The 21,499-nt window shown below is 41.0% G+C and overlaps 1 protein-coding gene across 4 annotated transcripts in view; it reads right to left on the bottom strand.

The window, feature by feature from the left end:
• DIS3L2 (DIS3 like 3'-5' exoribonuclease 2) overlaps positions 1-21,499 on the bottom strand; it is a 228,516-nt gene that overhangs the window by 97,816 nt on the left and 109,201 nt on the right. For all 4 annotated transcript variants that reach the window (XM_072142472.1, XM_072142473.1, XM_072142475.1 and 1 more), the window contains one exon: positions 18,260-18,433. In XM_072142472.1, coding sequence (XP_071998573.1) covers positions 18,260-18,433 — 174 coding nt within the window. The remainder of the gene's footprint in view (positions 1-18,259; positions 18,434-21,499) is intronic.

Raw genomic sequence — 21,499 nt, 5'->3', positions numbered from 1 at the left:
TTATCCACACAGGTTCTACAGACTGGTTTTTTGTAGTCTGCAGGGAGCTTTTCTGAGCACATGTTGCACTTCCTTGAAGCGGCTCTTTTCGCGCTCGACTGATCTTTAGCTCTCCCTTTATCCTTCTCCTTTTCCCTGGGCTCCTACCAAGGAGAAGGAGAAGTAATTAGTCCTTAACCGGACCCTATGTGATAATACAGGGATATGTGGGTGACCCACCACCCTATCCCTAATTAACCCTACTTACAGGGTTCAAGGATAAGAGATCCAGACTCGCAGCCTCCATGCCATGCGTCTCCATATTCCCAATTGTGGGACCACAGGTATCAGTAAGCCTAAACATTTTAACAGAAAGTGAAATAAATTCTGCTATTAACCAATTGGAATACAAATAAAGGAGTACCTGAGGTATCTTGAAATGAGGGATATACTGCACAGGTCCCTAAGAGAGACACACACATGTATATAGGCCTGGATCTGGATAAGACACATATGAGGCAACAAAACAGCATGTAACCGACCTTGATGGCTGGAAATGCCTAGAATAGCGTCCGATCTCAGGGTATGCTTGAGTCAGGGCTAAAGGAGCGACTGTTAGACCTCAGATCAACATGACTATCTCGCTTTTGAATCTTACCGCTCCACGCTCCTGTTTCCGGGCCGCGCCATCGTGACGTCACATCCGGTCCCGTCATTTCCGGCGGAAGTCGTCACCAGAGTCGGACGGCAGCCGGTTCCACGTGACTTCTGCGATGGACACGCTCCGGGTGTCCTTAGCTGCGCAGAGCTGCGGGCAGAGCCGGAGAAAATGGCGTCTCTGCTTGTGGCAGAGGAAAGGACCGAAGTCCGATCGAGGCCGAGACCGCCTTAGGGTAAGGGACGACTCCCTGCGCCACTTAGGTCCCCCCTCACCGTCCCAACCGCTGGGGATGAGGAGAGACTTCTCTCTACCACCTGCCCTGTGTAGGGACAGGAAGCCACTGGTGTACGGATGCCGGGGTGGGGTATTTAACCTCTCTGCTTCCTGTCCCTACAGAGGTCAAGGGTCATCCTCCAGTTGGGGCCGTCATGGGGGACGCTATGGAAAGTGGCATTATACACTATGGATTGTAACTTCAATAAAGGTATACTGAACTAGCAGTAATGGTGCATTTGTACAACAGGCTTCGCTACAAGGCAGTTCAAACAAAGTCACCAGTAAGATTATCTGGTAAATTCAGAGTGAAAATACTATGTTGGGACTCTGAATAAGAAAAAGCCCTGGCTTGGAAATAATGTGTAGAACAAGATTGCCAGGTAGCTCGGTTTGGACTGTAAAAATCAAGTTTTTGTATAATTTGCAATGTGTCATGAACCATAGGTTTCTATTCTCAAAAAAGTTACATTATTATTTCTGCATTTCAGCAGCAGCTAAACAGTTCAAAGTCAGTAGAGAATTACAATATTTACCAATTTAAAGGGAACCCGTCACCACTATTTTCACAAATAGAGGTAGTGGCAGGTTCCTATAGAGCTCTAGTAACTATCTGACACCCTGCTTTTAGCTAAAAATTGTTCCCCTCAGATCCCCATAAAATCAGAGTTATAATCTTGCCTGGTATCTATGCAGCTTTGGAGCTAGTCCACGGGGGTGTGGCCTAATGTCATGTGACCAGGGTGACATCATCAAAGGTCCTTGAGCTACTTAATATGAAAACTATACCCCATGTACATATCTGACCACATAAAACCATCACAGCAGCCTCCATGGACTTCTACTCCTCTCCATGCAGGCTGCTGTGATTTCATGTGATAAAATATGCTGTGATTTCATGACATATATGCTTAGTGTACAGCTCCTAATGCTACAAAAGCTATAGGACCTGCGATGATGTCACCCTGGTCACATGACATTATAGCAGCATACAGAGATAGGGATGGGGAGGAGCTGCTGGATTCAGCCCGAGGAGGCCACGCCCACCTGGACTACATGTAGCCATGCTTAGTTACCAGATAAAACTATAAAGTTGAATATATGGGAATCTCAGGGGCATAATTTTTAGCTACAAGCAGGGTGTCAAATAGTTATTAGAGCTCTATAGGAACCTGTCACTAGCTGTATTTGTGAAAATAGTGGTGACGGGTTCCCTTTAACTTTATAGGCTTAAGCAAGATTTGTAAGGATTGCATAGCATCATTCCTTTGTCAAAATTGCCTCTCCAAGAAACAACAGAAGTATGGATTGGCAGCAAGTACCATCTTGGCTGATCTTAAAGACCTACTCTTAACCAAAACCTCTACTTATTAGATCCTCTGCAATGTGATCCAACATTGTACACTCCAAATGCTACATTTAAAGCTCTGTTGCCAATATCAACTGCTTTGATCTGAAATGAAGGATTAGGCTTTTGCAAAAGGCTCACATGAGTAGGAATACAGGCGGATTAGAGACCTGGTATCTTCTTTCATTAAGAAGAGAAAACATTCATTTAAAATCTAGCAGGATTCCTATTCTTCATTTACATTTCATACTATTCAACAATTGGAAATCAATTTCTTTCAAAAGAGATTAATTTTTTCTCCTTAGAATTTAGCTATAAACTAACAGTCGCCCTAAAAGTATGCCGCAAAATTGCCCCAGCAGATGCATTTATTTTCATGGTCATTTCAAAACCCTTAAAAGGACATATACCGCTAGGATCAAGGATTGTGAACCAAGTACACTTACAGACTGGTGTCTGCCTTCTCTGGCAGGATCTGCTGTTCTTTAAGCTTCTTATGCCATTGCTTTTAAGAAACAAATGCTTTTAAAATTATGCAAATTAGCCCAAGGGCTTTAACCTCCATAATATCTATGGAGCTCTGAGCACCTCAGGCTCATTTGCATAATATTAAAAGCTTTTTTTGTAAAAATCAGGGCACAAGAAACTAAAAGAAAAGGAGATTCATTTACAATCCTTTATCCTGGTGGTAGATGTCCTTTAACAATATTTCTTTAAATATTGCTACTTTTCCATTTGATTTTTATTTTACAGTATAGGTTGTATTTTTCAATGGCCATCTTCTGGGATAAATGAAAGTAAAACTGGTTTTCCCAAGTTTCATTGCTGCCCCCATTGAAACATTCACACACCCCTCCAACTACTAACATGGGAGTGGTTATGCCAGTTGTGCAGACATTAATGACTGTGCGGCCCTCCTTCAACCCCTGGAAGATTAGTGGCCAACTCCTTTAAGCATGTACCAAAAGTAATGGGATAAATGATTGATATCGGAATAGCTCATACCAGACAAAGCTGGACTGCTAAAAATAAATATAAATAAATATACACAGAATATGGCTTGATACTTTAAAAATCCACCATCTATAAAAGGCAAAATGCATATGGAGCCCCAATATTCTACCAAGAGATTTAGTCCATATATGAAAAATTAAAAAAGGAAACAGCTTGTTAATTTCACAATTTTGAAGCGTGACTGCTCTGTTTAATTCCTTGTACATGTTTATTTTTTAGTGAACTAACCCGCCTTGAATTTAAAAGGCTGGTTCTGCTCCAGGTGAGGAAACTGACAGTGTCCTTACTAATGTATTACTCCCCTACAATAATAAACCATTCCAAAAGAAGGCCCATTTGGAATCCTGTACAATCTATTCCAACTGCTTACTTACAGATTTTCTGTCAGGGGGAATTAACAATGAACAGATTTGATTTTTTTTTTGTTCAAAACAGACAAAAATTTTAATTAACATACAATGCGGTCAGAACAGTTGGTTGTCATGAAACTCCAACATAACACTTAAATTGGAGCCAGAAATTTCTAACATCTTAGTCACAAACACATTCCACCCAAGGTAACCCAATGGCAGATCTAGCCATCTGGACTAGACTAGGAATAACATTTAAACTTTCCTGGTTCAAATGGCTAACAGTGACTGTTATATACCTTTCCAGCCTATTTTCCCTTGCACTTTGATTCCCAGCAAAAATAACCCAGTATGTCAAGTCAAATAAAAAGTATGTCAAGTCCCAAAAGAGCTACAGAACCAGAGATACAGACATCTAAAGCATAGTAGGAAATTGTAGTGGCAGGTAAAGACACAAGGAGAGATTTATTAATCTGTCCACAAAAGAATTCTGTCATAGGTTGCACAAAAAATAAATAAATAAAACACTTTCTGCACCACATTTCTAAAGGGTTTTAGACACTTTTCGCTCTCTCCTACGACTAGCTCCACAACTGGTCATGGACCATGGAGGCGTGGCCTCGCGGCAAAAAGGTCTGACAGAATTTTCTGGCCTAAAGTAAGCCAACTTAATAGGTGAGAGGTGCAGAGTACGACCAGACCGTATACTACTGGGACAGATTTATTATCCAGCACCAGACACTTGTACGAATCTGGTGCAGAACAAGACTGTCTAATCTAACTCTGCACTGTCTAACCTTACGACACTTTATAAATCTGCCCCACAGTTTTTGCCCATTTTTAACTACATCTATGTTCAGATCCATGTCTTAATTTGATGCAAGTTTCTAGGTACCATAGAACCAAAGATACTGACTGCTGAAGTGACGCTGCTCCTGCAACCACTAATTTGACTGATCTCATGTAAAAATCAGATGAGTAGAATCCACTGGTGGAGATTTTTTTTTTTAGAAGTAAAACCGGTAAAAGTTAAACTTGGTGTGTAAATTTGCTTTGCATCTTTGGAGCAAGTAAATGGTAACATAAGGAGAATAGTGTAAATCTGTTACAAGACCAAGGAGAGCCATTTGTGTGAACTTTGATGACATGGAAACTGACTGGAGCCACTTCAAGTATATACGCAAACCCAAATCCAACAGCTCGGAAATGTCAGGACTTAGATGGAAACTACAATGACCTGCGAAAACTGATGAGAAAAGCAGCAGTCATTTATCCCAATTGTCACAGCGGTATCCAAGATTTTATAATTGAAGTAACCAAGCTGAGGGCTGCAGATTGCTAGAAACTAAACAAAAAAGCCATGTTGCATATACACTAGGTACGAAAAACAGTTGCCTTACAAATGTATTTTAAAAAATAAAAATCAGAAGACATTTCACTACTCACACGGCCCTGAATATCTATGTAAAAAAAGTTTTTATATTCCGTGACAGATGTATTCTGAACCCTGATGTGAGAGCTCTTCAATGTGCTACTGTGCAGCCACCCATCTGCTCATCCACCAATGTGGCAGCTTCTTCTTGAATACAGGCAGTCCCTGGGTTACATACAAGATAAGTTCAAACCTATGGAACCGACGTTGAATTTGTATGCAAGTCGAAACTGTATATTTTATAATTGTAATTCGAGAATTTTTTTCTTTTGTCCCAGTGACAATTGGAGTTTCAAAATTTTTTTGCTGTAATTGGACCAAGGATTATCAATAAAGCTTCATTACAGACACCTTACAGCTGATCATTGCAGTCTGGGGCTATAGTAAAGCATTCAGAGAGCTTCACTAGAGATCATAGTGGGCAGAGGGATCTGTCTAACTAGGGGTTGTCTGTAAGTCAGGTGTCCTTAAGTAGGGGACTGCCTGTAGAGCATTTACACTGATCAGAGTGCAAAAATGCATTTACATACAACAAGGGTTATAGCTGTACATGGAGCACAGTCCTGCTGCTACTAACACACAAAGCATTTGTTACAAAGCTCTCCAGGGCTGCTACCTATAAAAGGTAAACTTTTCAGTAGTTTAACCATAGAAAAAGGCAAACTCTGCACATTTTAAACAGCCATTATGGCGAAGAGACTATTCAGTTCATACATTGTATGCAAGGGCATGCAGTAGTATATAAGGCCCAAAGCACATGACCCCATCACAGCCCCTATAGAGGTCTATGGCTGCCATTTACAGTGCGGTGAGCAGTCTCACCACAGCGTTACCAAGTCAGGAGGCTGCACTGCAAAATATAGGGCTTGTACTGAATTTTGCAGTTTTTATGGCACAGCCACTGCACAGAGGAGGGGTGAGGAGCAGTCAGCCCTGCTCCCACTTTCCTTTGAACATGGTGGTATGGCAGTGCAAGTAACCATTGATGCAAGACCTTGGACTCACATCAGGAGAGTTGCATATAAGTTTAAAGTTTTTTTTTTTTTTTTTTAACACTGCAGCCATGGAGAAAATTTATTTAGGTATCAGGGTAGTGCTTTTTTTAAAATAGTTTTAAAGTATTTATTTGGGGTAGCATGAATTATGTACGTAGTATTAGATATCATAAAGACATCTCTCTTAGTAACCTAAAGTGCCAAGCAACTACCTGTTGGGTCTATTCTCTTAGCATCACAGTAGCTGAAACCTAAAATTGGTGTGAACAGGCCACCTGTCCATACAGCTCAGAAAAGTAAAACCCAGGGTGTTCCAAAAGTCTACAAGTGAATATCCCCAGTTTATTAGCATAAAGCTTCACAATTTCCTCCTCATATATTTTAGTCCAAATCTTAAGTATGACCCCTCTCCTGGGGCCAAAACGGTTTAAAAAGTGGACCTCTGGCTTTGCCATCTTTCCCTTTTCTCCTACGCTTGCTATTTTTAGTACATTGTTTTCTATTCTGGCAGCTGAAAAAGCGACAAATGTAATTTTACCTCCTGCCTCAGATTTCTCCTTAAAAAGCGAATACAATGTCCTGTTATTAATAATAAAATTGTTCACTGGCAGCGAAATGGAGAAAGGAAAAAAAATATATAAAAAAGGAAAAGAAAAAACATGGGAAGGCCAAGCAACTGGAAAATGTAAAGTACAATTCTGAGCGCCAATTCTAAGTGTGAGCAATTCTCCCAAACAGGTCTCACATGTAGAGTTACAATTTGGAATAAGATCCATTAGGAAATTAGGGGAGAACACTGGATATTCTCAACATAAAATGTGCTGCAAAATTCGAAAGATTGAGAAATTTTTTTGGTAGTTTTTGAAAGACAACTAGGATGCAACTTTACTTCACAATAGTTTAGTGGAAAGGAGGTCCCTGGTGACGGGTTCCCTTTAAAGACCGGTTACAAAAGCCCAATACACCTGCATTGCAAAGCTGCCTTTTTGCTTTCTCTAAGCTTTTGCATAATATAAAAAAACACAATATAATTATGTGTTTTATTGTATTAATGTACATGTATAAATTTAGCATCCTCTTAAATGTAAAGAACCAAAATGTAAAGTGGAGCTCACAGTGAAAGTTGTAAAAACAGAGCACAAAAAAGAAAGTGGTGCAAATGCGGTTTTTCACAGCATTTGATATTTTTTCCCCTGCTTCCCAATACAAGGCATGGAATAATAAAACCGCATTGCTAAGAAGTGCACTTTGATATGCAGAAATAAGTCCTCATATAACTTTGCACATGGGAAAATTTAAAGGTAAGATGTTTCGAGGTGAGGAGCAAAAACGTGAAAAAGGTGAACGCCTTTTAGCAATATTTGTCAATTTGTCATGGTTTTCCCCCTCTAGAGATATGAGTATAGAGGACGAGTATGAAGTGGTGTCTACACTTCACAGAAGATGTTGAGGTAGGGCAGCTCATCCACAATGGTAGATCAATGCCAAAAGTGGCAAGAAGGATAGCAAGTCTGTCAGCAGTGTCCAGGAGACAAGCCAGTATACCAGGAAATGTGGAGGAGGTCATAGCTAGGCAAATATCAAGCAACAGGACCTCTACCTTCTCCTTTGTGTAAGGAGGAACAAGAGGACCAGTACGAGAGCCCTGCAAATTGACTTCCAGCAGGCCACTAATATCCACATGTCTTTTGAAACTTCATGAGGAACAAGGATGGCCCAACCTCCACAAGTTGCTGTTGTGCTTACAGCAGGGAGATCATTAGATTCAACAGGAGCCCTTGACATACATACCAGTCTATAGACCATGTGGAGAATGATATGTGCCTGCAAAATACACCAGCATGACTGGTTTGTAAGTGGGTCAATAATGTAGCAGGGGTATTTTTTTTCCACAAAGTCCTCCATGTGCCAGCCAGAGGTACCCTGACAAGATCCATATGCCCATTGGGAGACCATATGCAGCTGCTGTGGGCCCTGGGTTCCTTCTGATGCATAACAATGCTAGACCTCATGTGGCTGTTATTTGTAACCAGTTCATGCACCATGAAGACATTGATGCTATAGACTAGCCGGCCCATTCCCAAAATGAAGTTGAATTGAGTATAATCTGAGACATACAGTGGGTATGAAAGTATTCAGACCCCTTTCATTCTGTTTCATTGCAGCCAATTGGCAAGTTCAAAAAAGGCTTTTTCCACTCAATGTACAGTTTGCACCCAATCTTAAACAGAAAAAAAATGAAATGTAGAGAATCTTTGTTAATTAAACAAGAAAAACTGAAATATCACACAGTCATAAGTATACAGACCAGACCCTTTCTCAGTATTGAGTAGAAGCAGCTTTTGAGCTGGTACAGCTATGAGTCTTCTTGGGAATGATGCAACAAGTTTTTCACACATGGATTTGGGAATGCTCTGCCATTCTTCCTTGCAGATCATCTGCAGTTCCCTCAGGTTGGATAGTGAATACTTGAGAATAGATGCAAGTTAAGCTCACCTCCCTGACACTGTCAGCATACATTTCCTTTCCTTCAATGCCCAGAGACAACAGCAACCAAATGACTTCGATAAAAAGATTAGGAGTACAATAGAAAAAAAGATGTATTAAAAATACATTGTACAGATCTCCATGATGTGTAAATCTTAAATGTTTGGATAAGCCTGAGATGCTTTGGGTGAAGGCAAGTTCAATGTTAGAAGTAATGTTAGAAATATGTTCAGATAACCTTTTCTTAACCCCTACGGGACACAGCATCTTTTGGCCTAAAGGACGCGGCCCCATTTTTCAAATCTGGCCTGTGTCACTATAAGTGGTTATAGCGTGGGAACGCTGTGAGATATCCAGGGGATTTTGAGATTGTTTTCTCGTGACACATTGTACTTCAAATTAGTTTAAAAATTTGGATGAAATCTTTTGCGTTTAGTTATGAAAAAAAACAAAATTTGGAAAAATTCTTTATTTTCAACATTCTAAATTCTCTACTTTTAATTCAGAAAGTCATAGCACCCAAATAAATTCATAACTTACATTTCCCAAATGTCTGCTTTATGTTGGCATGGTTTTTTCAGATTCCACATATTTTACTAGAATGTTATGAGGCTCAGAATTTGGGTGCCATTTTTCACATTTTTTGTAAAATCGCCAAAACCTGTATTTAGATGGACCTGCTCAGTTTCTAATTGACACTGAGAGGCCTAAATAATAGCGAGACTCGTAAATTACCCCATTGTGGAAACTACACCCCTCAACGTATGAAAAACCACTTTTAAGAAGTTTGTTAACCCTTTACGTGTTTTATAGGGGTTAAAACAAAATGGAGGTGGAGTCTGCAAATTGTAATATTTTTTCACAATACACTCATTTTGGGTGGAAAATTAAACATTTGTAATGGATAAAATGAAAAAAGGCTCCACAAAGTTTGATACGCAATTTCTCCCGAGTACACGGATACCCCATATGTGCTGGTAACCTGCTGTATGGGCGCACGGCCGGGCATAGAAGGGAAGGAGGCGCCATTCAAATCAGATTTGCTATGTCACATTGTACAGGCTATCATTTTTTTCTTTTTTTTATTGAGGACCTATAGAGGCTTATTTCTTTTGCCACATGAGATGCACTTTTCTAATACATAATTTTGGGGCATCTATAGCTAATTGGTGAGATTTAATTAACTCTTTGTTGGTGGAGGAAATGAAAATCATAAATTTTTAGGAAAATTTTTATGTGTTTTATTTTTTTTGGCCATTAACCATACCATGAAAATAGTATATTATTTTTATTCTATGGGTCGCCATGATTACGAAAATACTTCATTTATATATATTTTTTTTATTTTTTCCCATTTTTACTGAATAAAAAGTAATTTGGCAAAATTGTTGTTAATTTTAGCATCACCGTCTTTCATGTGCATAACTTTTTTATTTTTCACCTAACAAATCTGTTTAAGGGCTTATTTTTTGCAAGAATGATAGCTCTTTTTAGTGGTCTTATTTTAGATTGCGTAACTTTTTAAAATCACTTTTTTAGAGCATTTTTAAAGGGCATTAATAAAAAATCATCTTTATCAGAGAGAGTTTTTTTAGGTTGTTTTTTACGGGGTTCACTTTGCGGATCTAATAACGATTCTGTTTTATTATACAGATTGTTACGGACGCAGGGATACCAAATATGTGGGGGTTTTGTGTATTTTATTCAATTGTACTGAATAAAAACTAATTTGGAGAAAATCTTATTCATTTTAGCATCACCATCTTTTTATATGCATAACTTTTTTATTTTTTGGCAGATAAATCTTGTTAGGGGCTTATTTTTTGCGAGAACAGTTGTTCTTTTTAGTGGGCTTATTTTGGAGTGCATAACATTTTTTAAATCACTTTTTAGAGCATTTTTTATAGGGTATTAATTAAAAATTATCTTTTTTTGGAATGTTTTTTGCGTTTTTTTCCTCCGGCGTTTACCGTGCGGGTCCAGTAACAATTCTGTTTTATTATGCAGATTGTTACGGACGCGGCAATACCAAATATGCGGGGTTTTTTTGTGTTTTTATGTTTTTTATACTTTATTAAGTTTTTTTATGGGAAAGTGACATTTTAGGGGCTTATATTTTTATGTATTTATTTTTTATTTATTCTAATGTGTTAACTTTAGTGTTTTTGACTTTTTTTTAATTATACATACTTGAACTTAAACCAGTGATGCTCTGATCACTGGTTTAAGTTCAATACACTGCTCTACAATACTATTTTATTGTAGAGCAGTGTAAACTGTCTGAGCAAGCTTGCCTTCCGGGTCTGGCTGCCATGGAGACCGGGCAGCTCCGGGGCACATGCCAGTCCTCGGAGCTGCCCAGAAGTGGATCGGATCCCCCGGTAAGCGGCACGGGGGATCCGATCCACAGCTCAAACACACTTACACGCCGCGGTCATGTTTGACCGCGGCGTGTAAGGGGTTAACACCCGCGATCGGAGCCGGCTCCGATCGCGGGTGTTAGCGCAGGCTGTCAGCTGTACTAGACAGCTGACAGCCGCTGCTTCTGGTACCGGCTCCGTTCGTGAGCCGGTGCCAGAAGCAGGACGTTATAGAACGTCCCCTTGCGCTAAGCATCTAGCCCCGGGGACGTACTATAACGTCCTGGTGCGCCTAGGGGTTAATGAATACTTGATGACAACAACATTTTGACGACATATTCTAATCTCTCCAGAGATGCTCAATTGGGTTTAGGTCAAGGCTCTGGCTGGGCTAGTCAAGAAGACTACTTCATTATTTTAGCTAAGTGCTTGGGGTCATTGTCTAGTTGGAAGGTGAACCTTTGGCCCAGTCAGAGGTCCAGAGCACTCTGGAAGAGGTTTTTTAAATCTAGGATCTCTGTACTTGGCCACATTCATCTTTCTTTCTATTACAACCAGTCTAGTCCTGTACCTGCCCCCATTGCAAGATGCTACCACCACCACGTCACACTGTTAGGATTGTATTTGTCAGGTAATGAGCAATGCCTGGTTTTCTACACACATACCATTTAGAATTAACACCAAAAAGTTCAATCTTCTCAGACTAGAGAATCTTATTTCTCATGGTCTGGAAGTCCATTTTTTTTTTCCAAACTGTGAGAAGGCTTCCACTCTGCCATGAAGCCCTAACTGGCGGAAGGCTGCATTGATAGTAGATTTTGTGGAACTTTCTCTAATCTCACCCATCGGTGGTCACCCTAAACTGTTCCCATTTAAGGATTACAGAGGCCACTGTACTCCTAGGAACCTCGAGTGCTGAAGAAATTCTTTTGTAACCTTGGCCAGATCTGTGCCCTGCCACAATTTTGTCTCTGCTCCTTGGGCAGTTCCTTAGACAAAATAATTTTATGTGCTCCAACATGCACAGAGCTGTCTTCTATAAACAGGTGTGTGCCTTTCCTTATCAAGGAAGAAAACTGACAGCATGCGAGTTAAATTAGAGTGCGTCACAGCAAAGGGTTGGGATACTTATGACCATGTGACATCAGTTTTTCTTGTTAAATTAGCAAAAATCTCTACTTTTTTTCTGTCAAGATGGGGAGCAGAATTTACACTAAAGAGCATAAAAAGAATGCTTGATCTTACCAATTGGCTGCTATGAAACCTTGAAAAATTTAAAAGGGTTCTGAATACTTTCTGTACCCACTGTAATCCATCGTTGCATCAATGCCACATGGCACCAGTGATAGTCCAGGATTTTACCTTTAATCCAGGTCTAGGGACAGATGTCTCCTCACCAGTAGAATGTCCAAGTATTGTAGGAAGGCCATTTGGAGGTCACATTCACTATTGAGCCCAATATCCCCGTCTTCTTCAAAAGTTGGATTAGCCCAAAATTGATTTTGTGTTGATTTTGAGCATCAATGTAAATCAAAATGCATATCCCATAGAGGTCGGATTTTGGAATGATCATTTTTGTGATATTGTTCTCAACACAGACTACAATGAAGAATTGCAACTGAAATATTTGAGATTTAGGACATGGTATTTTAGGGTTCCCTTTAATTTAGCAGCATTTTACTTGAGATCCATGCATGCCTAGCTTTTCAAGTGAAGAAGATCAGATGGCCAACATTTATGTGCACTGTCCTCCCACCAGGGCCTGACAAAATGGCTTGGGGGGACCTGGATTCCTCTGGTACCCGAGTGGCTGGCTTTAGCAAGGCCTAGCACATACATGGTCATGGTTGCTTGGTCCAGGTGGAATAGGCCATATCCATGCTGGGCAGGTCCAGAAAGCTATTTGCAAGAAAAGGTGTTGGTCGCAGTTTGATGGAGGTTGCTCCCAGGGGCGTTTGGGGAATGGGGGACAGTGCACTGGAAATGGGAGGTTTGTTTCTTTACCTCTATTTGGTCCTTTGTCAATGTAAGCATTTGGGCTAGTCATACACGTTTCATACATTCTGGTGCATTTTGGGGTTGACTGTCCTTTTCAGTGGTAGTGTCCCTATCCCTGTAGAGCCATAACTTGATTTCCCGTTCTCCAAGGCAGAGCAGGATTCATAAGAGTTTTCACCCTATATATTTACTGGATATGTGAAACGTCAGTGCGATTGCATCTTATTGTCCTGTCTAGTCCAGAATTTTGTTTTCTACTTGCCTTCAAAGTTTTAATAACCTTGGAGGAAAGTCCTTGGGATCTCAGGTAGCTGGATTCAGGATCCAGGATGCCAGATGTAGTCTTCCTGGGTTCGGATGATGGATTGGACTCTGGTAAAGCAAATCCCTTGACAGTGGGAGAATGACTGGATCCTTCGGTGACATCCTTCTCAGGAGAGGATACCCGCTTTTCTTCGGCCAGTTTGGACAGAAATATTTTTCTCAGGACTCAGCATCCAGCTGTTCCTTGCCCTCTCCTTTTTCTAGAGAAAAATAGCGATGGCATTTGGCATTCTCTTTTGTTGCGAACAGGGTGACCCCATATAGAAGTTAGCTTTTGGAATACTTCCGTTAAGCTCCACTCGTTCTGGAGAACTTTCTTCCTGCTGAGGAAATCCGCTTTTAGGTTCTCCGTACCTTTCAGGTGTGTTGCCGAAATTGACAGGGCGTGGTCTTCTGCCCACGGAAATATTTGTTGGGTTAATGCACTCAGAAGTGGAGACCTGGTACCCCCTTGTCTCTTTATGTAGGAGACGGTTGTCATTGTCCAATAAAATGAGGAGGTGATGGTGGGATAGGAGAGGGGTGTTTATGCTGAGGGTTTCCCAAACCACTCTTAGCTCCCGATAATTTGAAGACCTCCTTGCGACTTCTTCGGTCCAGACACCCTGAGAGAAGTGGTGAGGCATTACTGCTCCCCAACCTGTCTGACTTGCATCTGTTTGGATGGAGATATGAGGACTGGTGCGAGCCCGGCACCAGGCCGCTGAGGATATGCAGGCATTGATGTAAGCATTGATGTTTCCCAGGCCTTCTTTAGGAGAGAATCCGATTTTCTATCCATCGGGTCCTTTAGCTGTGCTGCGTCCTCAAATGGAAGGTCAGTTTTCTTCACAATTTTTGTGACTTTAACATCCATCTTCGGACACATATCCCAAATCTTGGACTCCTCAGGTTCAAACATGAGCCTTTCCTAAAATTTTTAGAAACCATAATTCTTTTTTCTGGTTCCTGCCATTCTTCCATAACCAGTTCTTTTAACGTGTCATTCAGAGGAAAGACTGACGCTTTGTCTTCAAACCGCCAAACAACTCCTCTTCCTTTGATTTAGGGGGAAGGAGACTATCAAGCTCTTCTATCTGAAACAGATGTCGCGTATCTACTATTTTTTGAGAATCCGTTGTATCATCCCCCTCTACAACTGAACATGAAAGAGTTTCGGAATCATTCCCTTCCTCTGTTAGAGAGGATTCTGGCTCGATTCTGGGTCGTTTACTTGGCGGAGCCTTGGACGTGGCTGCTGCCACAGAGGATCTCACTTTCTCCTCAATTAACCCCTTTAACTCATCCATGAAGGACGTTTTCTCTTCCCTTTATGAAGTTATCAATGCATGGCTTGCAAATCGGTTTTATAGGAATCCGACAGAGTGAAAGCATAAGTTGCATTTTTTTACTCTACTTTTTTCGGGTTTTTCAGACTTGCTCGTCTTATCCCCTTTATCCTCCTTGCCTTTACCCCTAGACCCTTGGTCTTTCTCCTAAAAGGCAAGTGGAGGATAATAAGTGACCCGACACCTTCACTAAAGTAAAAAAGAGCCCATTCCTGCGCATATGACCCCACTTACGGAAACCGGAGGATGCAGGAATGTCGGGTCTGCTTCGTCAGCCATAACAGAACCGGAGAAGCACAGCAGAAAAACATGCGGCGCATCTCACAGATCTTAGATCAACGTGACTAGCCCGCTCATGCAACCTGCTTTAAATACCTTATCGGGGAGCCCATCGCCCTTGCAGAGGCCGCACGCCGGCTTCTCCTTTCCCAGGATTGCTTTGCGGCCAAAACAATGCAACTTCCGGTCGCGGCTGGCAGCCGTCACCAGACTTTGAGGGACACTGGGAAGTGTAGTTTCTTCGGCCAGGAACACGGACCGGAGACAGCAGCAGGGAGGGCCGGAGCCAACCGAGAGCCCTGGTCAACCGGGATTTAGCCGAGGACGGACTACTAGTAAGTAAAGCTTCGTCCCCCCCCCCCCCCACCTGGAGGAGAGAGGGCACCTCTCTTAACCTGACCTCAACAGGGACAGGAAGAACACTGGCGGAGACTGCGGGGAGGGAACCTTTAACCTCTTCTTCCTGTCCCTGCAGAGGTCAAGGGGCATCCTCCAGGTGGGCCGTCATGGGGGACGAAGCAGAAATTGCTTTATTTTTTTCTCATACAAAGATAAAGGAATTTTATCTAAAATAACATATCCAACTGGGATAGCAGATAACTGAGAAATAGTAAACTTATTTTAAAGATTATTAAAGGAAAACCATCAAAAAAATTTATATAAAGCATGATAAACCATGACATTTACTCAGATCCCTGCACTGACTGTGGTAATCTTATATTTGCTATCCATCTCCTTCCTGCTAAAAACAACGTAACATTAGAATAATGAAACAAAAGTGATACAGGGCTGTAACCAGGGCCATCTGTGCTCCTGTTTCACAGACTTGCACTGTGGAGGAGCAGGCCTCTTCCTGGAGGAGCAGGACTCTTCCCTCCCTTTGCCTGCTGTAATCTCACACAAAGGGAGGAAGTACTCCTGCACACTAACAGCGGTGAAGCTACCACAAAGAGGTTCTGGTAACGCACCCAAAGCACTACTGACTCAATAGCATAATTTTCAAAGTTTATTTTAGAAGGAAGGAGACCTTTGATAAATACAAGAAGATTACCTCAATCAATGCCTGTATATATGAATAAGGGTCTCTGGTTTATCATGATTGAGATTATTTTTTTTTTTACTTCTATACCTATCTGGTGTGGAACTGCTCTATAACCTGCGCTACATTGTTGTTTCAATTGCTTCCCAAAGTATGGAGGTCAAAGAGGGAATCATCAGTACCTGCTTCAGTAATAACTGACAAGGGACTGCTACCAGAAGCCTTAAGTTTGTGAACAAAAAGCATATTGTACAAAGCATTTGCAATAAAATATTGGAGAAATAAAAAAAAAAAAAAAATCAACCTATAGAGTCATAGAGTCATTGTAAACTGTCACCAGACACCCTTTTTGAGCCTTTCCGTGTTCCGATAATAAATAGCTTATCACTAAACTTAAGTTTTTATAAAACTCCTGGAATTAGTGGTTAAAACTACAAAGTTATATTAAAGTTTACCTGGCTCCCTGCCAGCTCATGTCCTGGGTACCCGGGGTGTGCTAGGCACAGAGCAGATCCCCCCACCCCTTCTCCCAGTCACTCTGCACTTGCTGCCTCCTCTCGACCATACAGTGGAGATAGCCGGCAGCTCTCCACCACATTAAGCACAGAGTTGCAAGGCAGCGAGCTGGATACACTATCGTCAGTGGGGACATGGGGAATGCTCAAAAGGGTGCTACCTTTAAGTTTGTGCAGTTCTTTCTTGGATTAAAATTACAAATTCCCTTCAGTTACTGCCAATGTTGTAACTGGTTCCCAATAGAGTAATAGGTGGCCCAGAATGTAGCTGCTGTAATGTGCTAGAGGATTGCAGGATAGTTGTCAGGTGGCTGGAAGAATGAAAACCACAAACCATCCATTTAAAATTTCAGATAAAATGGTTGGGCAATAATCAAGACAGCCACATTAGATAAGATAATAATCTTTAAGTGTTCCAGTACTCTGGTTGAAGGCCAGAAAAATTAATTGTTTAACTTCTACCTTTATCTTCAAAAAGGAAGAAGAGGAAACAATGAAAATAGATTGGTCACATTGATTGTCACTAAAAATAGAGCAGCAAACAGTAGCAGGTCAAGAGATCCATTTGTATATGAACTTTAAAAGACTAAAAACATCCGTTGCTCTTGGACATTCAACAGGACACAGATGGGTTACTGTATAAATGCAGGAAAAGAGGGATTTTTTTTAAATTCATTTTTTGTTCTTGGGGCTGGTATGAAAATTGCTTTTACAGAAATCATAGTTTTGTACAAATTGTTTTAACTTTCTCTTTCCATTCTGATCTCTAAATCCCCACCAATATCCTCATTTGCAAATCCTTCTGATGTTGCCAAGAATCTGCATCATCTGTAAGAATGACTAAACTCGACAGAAGCCCCATTTTTTCCACTCATAAGTCAACATTTAAAACCAAATATTGTCAGAACACTGACTAAATTTTAACAAGCTAAGCGGAAGCATTTTTTTTTTTTAAATGCAGTCACAAGACATCATCTGCAAATCTAAATTAAAAACTCACCTTTAGTGAACTTGCATGAAGACTATACATCCCTCATCCGCAATATAGACCGCATTGGAACACTTAAATGCTAAACTAGAGTTTATATTGAGCTCTATGTGGGGGATTACTCGTGGTGAGCAACCTACCGTATATACTCGTGTATAAAAACCTCAATAAATTTTTCTACTCACCCTTTGGCGGCTCCAGATACTCCGCGCGGCTCCTCTTCTGTCTTCGGTAACAGCCGGCATAGACACGGCCATGTTATCTTGAGGCCGGCACATACTATGCGCCTGCCGGCAGAGCGCGTGGCTGCGTCTCTGCCTGCGGTTACAGATGAGGAGCCGTGCTGACATTGGAGCTGGTGGAGGGTAAATATGTAAGTTTATATTTTTTAAGTTCCGGGGGGGCAGGTTAGGCTGTATAGTGGGGGAGGGAGGGGGGGGGTCGTCTTAATAAATTGAATATGTAATTCGGTATACTACTTGAGTTTAAGATTTTCTTTTTTCTGTTCCATTCCAACTTTGGCAACTATGCACCCTAGTGTTTCTGGCTGAAAAAGGAATCACTAAATGAGGCATCCTTAAAAACGGGTCTTATAAGCACCTCATAACCCTGTTGTATGTATACAGAGGTTTTTGCGGCCTTTGAAGCCTAAATAAAAAGTGGACCTCAACAAAATTGAATATCGGCCTCGTTTAGACATCTGTAAGCTGCCACTTCTCCCCAAAAAGAAAAAGGTTTAGGCACCAAAAATGTCTGGTCAGGTTGACCTCCAATGTGTATTACCAGCTTTAAACAAGGTAGTTGGAAGAGATCAATCCACAGCTGGTAATCAAACTACTTAATGGTTTAATAGAAATGAAAAAAAAAAACCTGTATTATTTCAACAGACCTCAAATCTTTCCTCTTTGCCAATTCTTCTTGTGGGATAGTCCATGGTAGATTCTGCGGTAAACACTGCAGCACAATATTCGAGAATTCTGAGAAATCCACTCCATATTCTGTTAATATTCCTTCTGTCTCAGGTTCAATTTCACCAGCCTGTCCAAGGCTCTTCATCAACTTCCTGAACAACGAGATGGTTGGGGAAAGAAAAGGAAAAAAAAAAAAAATTAAATGCTAGAATACACTGCAACGTTCACATATGAGGAGGATTTAGGCATTAGTGTTCTATTTTTTTTTTTTTTACAAAGCAGATAACTTGTTGCATTCAGTTACCTTACAGCCAAAAAACAGTATGGAGTAGGAAAGGGGTCATGGCTCATCTCTAGAAAACACACTAAGAATTCTGCTTTAAAGTCAACTATTTAAATCGGAATACAAAGAAAATTAAAATAAATTCCAGCAAATCCCATTTAAAATCATATCCTTTTTATTTATAAAAGGGGCATGGCCACCGTTTCACACACATTGCCCATGTGCCTTTATTGACTTGATAATCATACCTGAATGTTCAAGTGAATTAGCATCCCTGTTACTTTAGTGCCATGTGCATACTCTCTGTGGAACTTTTGGTACATGTCTGAACACTAATGAATAAAAGGGACCTGCAGCAGGAGATTAGAACTCCTCCTGCTTTCTCCTCTCCATTCTCAGCGAGACGGACTGTGAAAGTGAAAAACAGGGAGTTGTGTATATGCAGCATGGTGAGAACAAGGAAAGGCTGAAGCTTTCAAAGGTGGTACATGTACATAGGGTTAGAAGGAAAGTTCTCTTTATGGAGAGGATGCCAAGTAAGGCCGCCTTATAGGCGTCTGGAGACTAGGAAAATCTGGGAATGCAAATTAGTTTCCCAAGGTTTTCAAGGTAGCAAAAGGAGGCACATTCAGAGAGATGTCTAATGCAATAGCTTTATTTTAAGGCATTTTTCTGTCATGTGCAGAAAACTACACATGGGTGATTAGGCTTGATGAAATTGTTTATCATCAATAATGCAAAAAATGACAAAGAAAAATCATTATATTGAAAGGCCAGCGTGTGGAGCATTAATGTATGAAGATAAAGTTGAAGCACATCTCCAAGAATACGACAATAAACACAGACCTTAGCAAGATTTGGTATCAACATATCCCAAATATCCTTTTTTCCCTACAACAATATCAAACATCTAAAGCCGGATAAACAGGCAACTAAGCAAACCATGTAATGGGGAAAAAAGGAGGATGGGTGGAGTGGGTACCAAAAATGGACTTCTTAAAGGGAACCTGTGACCAGAAGGCAGAATTTCACTGTTGACAGTTAGAAAGACATCTGTGCTCCCTTCCGTTCATGTGATATATCCACATAAGATTACCAGGCTCCCCACAAACATTTCTTGGCCCAGTCCCAGGTGATGCCCTTTTCAAATTGTAATGCATCCTCGCTCATTTACACAAGTCTCCAATCAGCCCCCGCTTGTAATTATTCAATTATTTCCCCTCCCACATCCTCCATGTTCTCATCCCTCTCACTGACCGCAGCATATAACAAATTAAAAACCCGCAATCGCAGCCTACTCCAACAGTGGGCGTTACTTTAATGTCAGTGGTGGTTCAGGACCTTGGAAAGCTGAGTGCAGACTCGCTGCAGTACATAAACAAATTACACCAAACTTCTTGAACTGTCCAGGCATGACTAATCAACCTGAGCTGGATACACAGCAGCTGGGGGATAGTGCAGCATACATCATTCTCTGAAGCAGCGCATAATTAGGGTAATAGGAAAAGCCCTGGAGCAGGCACAGGAGCGACAGAGCCTCATTATTTTATAAGGGTTTTTTTTCAGCAAAAGCACTCAGTTCAGGGATTATACAAGATATGTTTCTGCATCTGTGTAGCTACAGCATTCTCAATATATGTTTGCTTCATAATGAATTATCATTATAATTATAACACTTAATGTATTAGACCCATGCTAATTAGCATCAAAAGGGGTTTTTCTTTTGTGCTTTTGCTTTATTTATTTTTTTAAGACCCCTATAATAAAGTGTGAACCTAATAGGGCAAGTTTACAAAACCCTAAATGTAACATAAGTAAAAACACAGTAGTGATAGCTTTTTCACCCATGACTGAATGCTTCAGGAGCATAACTGGAGAGCAGTACATTTCTGCAATGAATTACATAAACATTGCATGTTATTTTAGAAGAGATCAAGTCAAGTGCAGAAGTGTAAAGGTGGAGATGGCTGGTGGGGCTAGTCGAGACCTATTCATTTCTTAGACCTGAGATTTGACAAAGAGTAAGGAAACCTGGACACTGTCAGCAGTTTACATAAAGTTTGCCATAGGCTTGCCGTATAAAGCAGATTTGTGATTTCATCCTTGCTTAACTGGCTTGGAATAAAACAAAATATTCCTGCCCAAACAAAAGCTTGTCAAGGAAATGAGAGGCGTGAGAAGGATCTAAATGTCATGATCTAGTTTACCAAGGCCTCACCCAGGTCTATCAAATATGACATTCATAAATTATGTCCTCATTGAAAATTATATATGTTCCACAAATACCATTCAGCTTGTTTGGAACAAGGAGCATCATCATGTGGCTAAACAAATGACAACTTTCTGCCCGACCTGACCCAAGGATAGCCCAAAACAGATAATTCAGCTTTGAAGACCTAAAGAGCCTATTCGCAGCATAGGGGATAACATGCCGAATGTGCGTTCCTTATAATGGGTCATGTATGCTGCACTGTAATACTTGTGTTTGAGGTGGCATTTTGAGCAGCATTGTGGCATCTGATGTCCTGTATTGTGTATGTGTAGTTTTTAAGGCTGAACAGTGTGTAGTCATTTAAGGAATAACTAAAGAACAACAACATACTAGGCGCCGGCCGGGAGAGAGCATTGGCGGCGCCCAGCGCGATGTACAGGGGATGGCGCGGAAGCCAGTAGAGGACCCGCGCGGACATCGGGGGAGCAGCGCTACAGATCGGGGCCACCGGAGGGTGAGTATACAAGTTTTTTTTTTTTTTAAGGCTGGGCAGGGCTGTATACTACCCGGGGGGGGGGGGGGCAGGGCTGTATACTACTGGGGGGGGAGAGGGGTGTGACCAATCCATTTCCCATCCTCGGCTTATACGCAAGTCAATAGGTTTTCCCAGTTTTTGGTGGTAAAATTAGGGGTCTCGGCTTATAAGGGAAAACCTATTTACTC

This window comes from Engystomops pustulosus, chromosome 3 (assembly GCF_040894005.1).
Source record: "Engystomops pustulosus chromosome 3, aEngPut4.maternal, whole genome shotgun sequence".
In the NCBI taxonomy this organism is placed as follows: Eukaryota; Metazoa; Chordata; class Amphibia; order Anura; family Leptodactylidae; genus Engystomops; species Engystomops pustulosus.
This window is presented reverse-complemented; position numbering and strand designations above follow the sequence as displayed.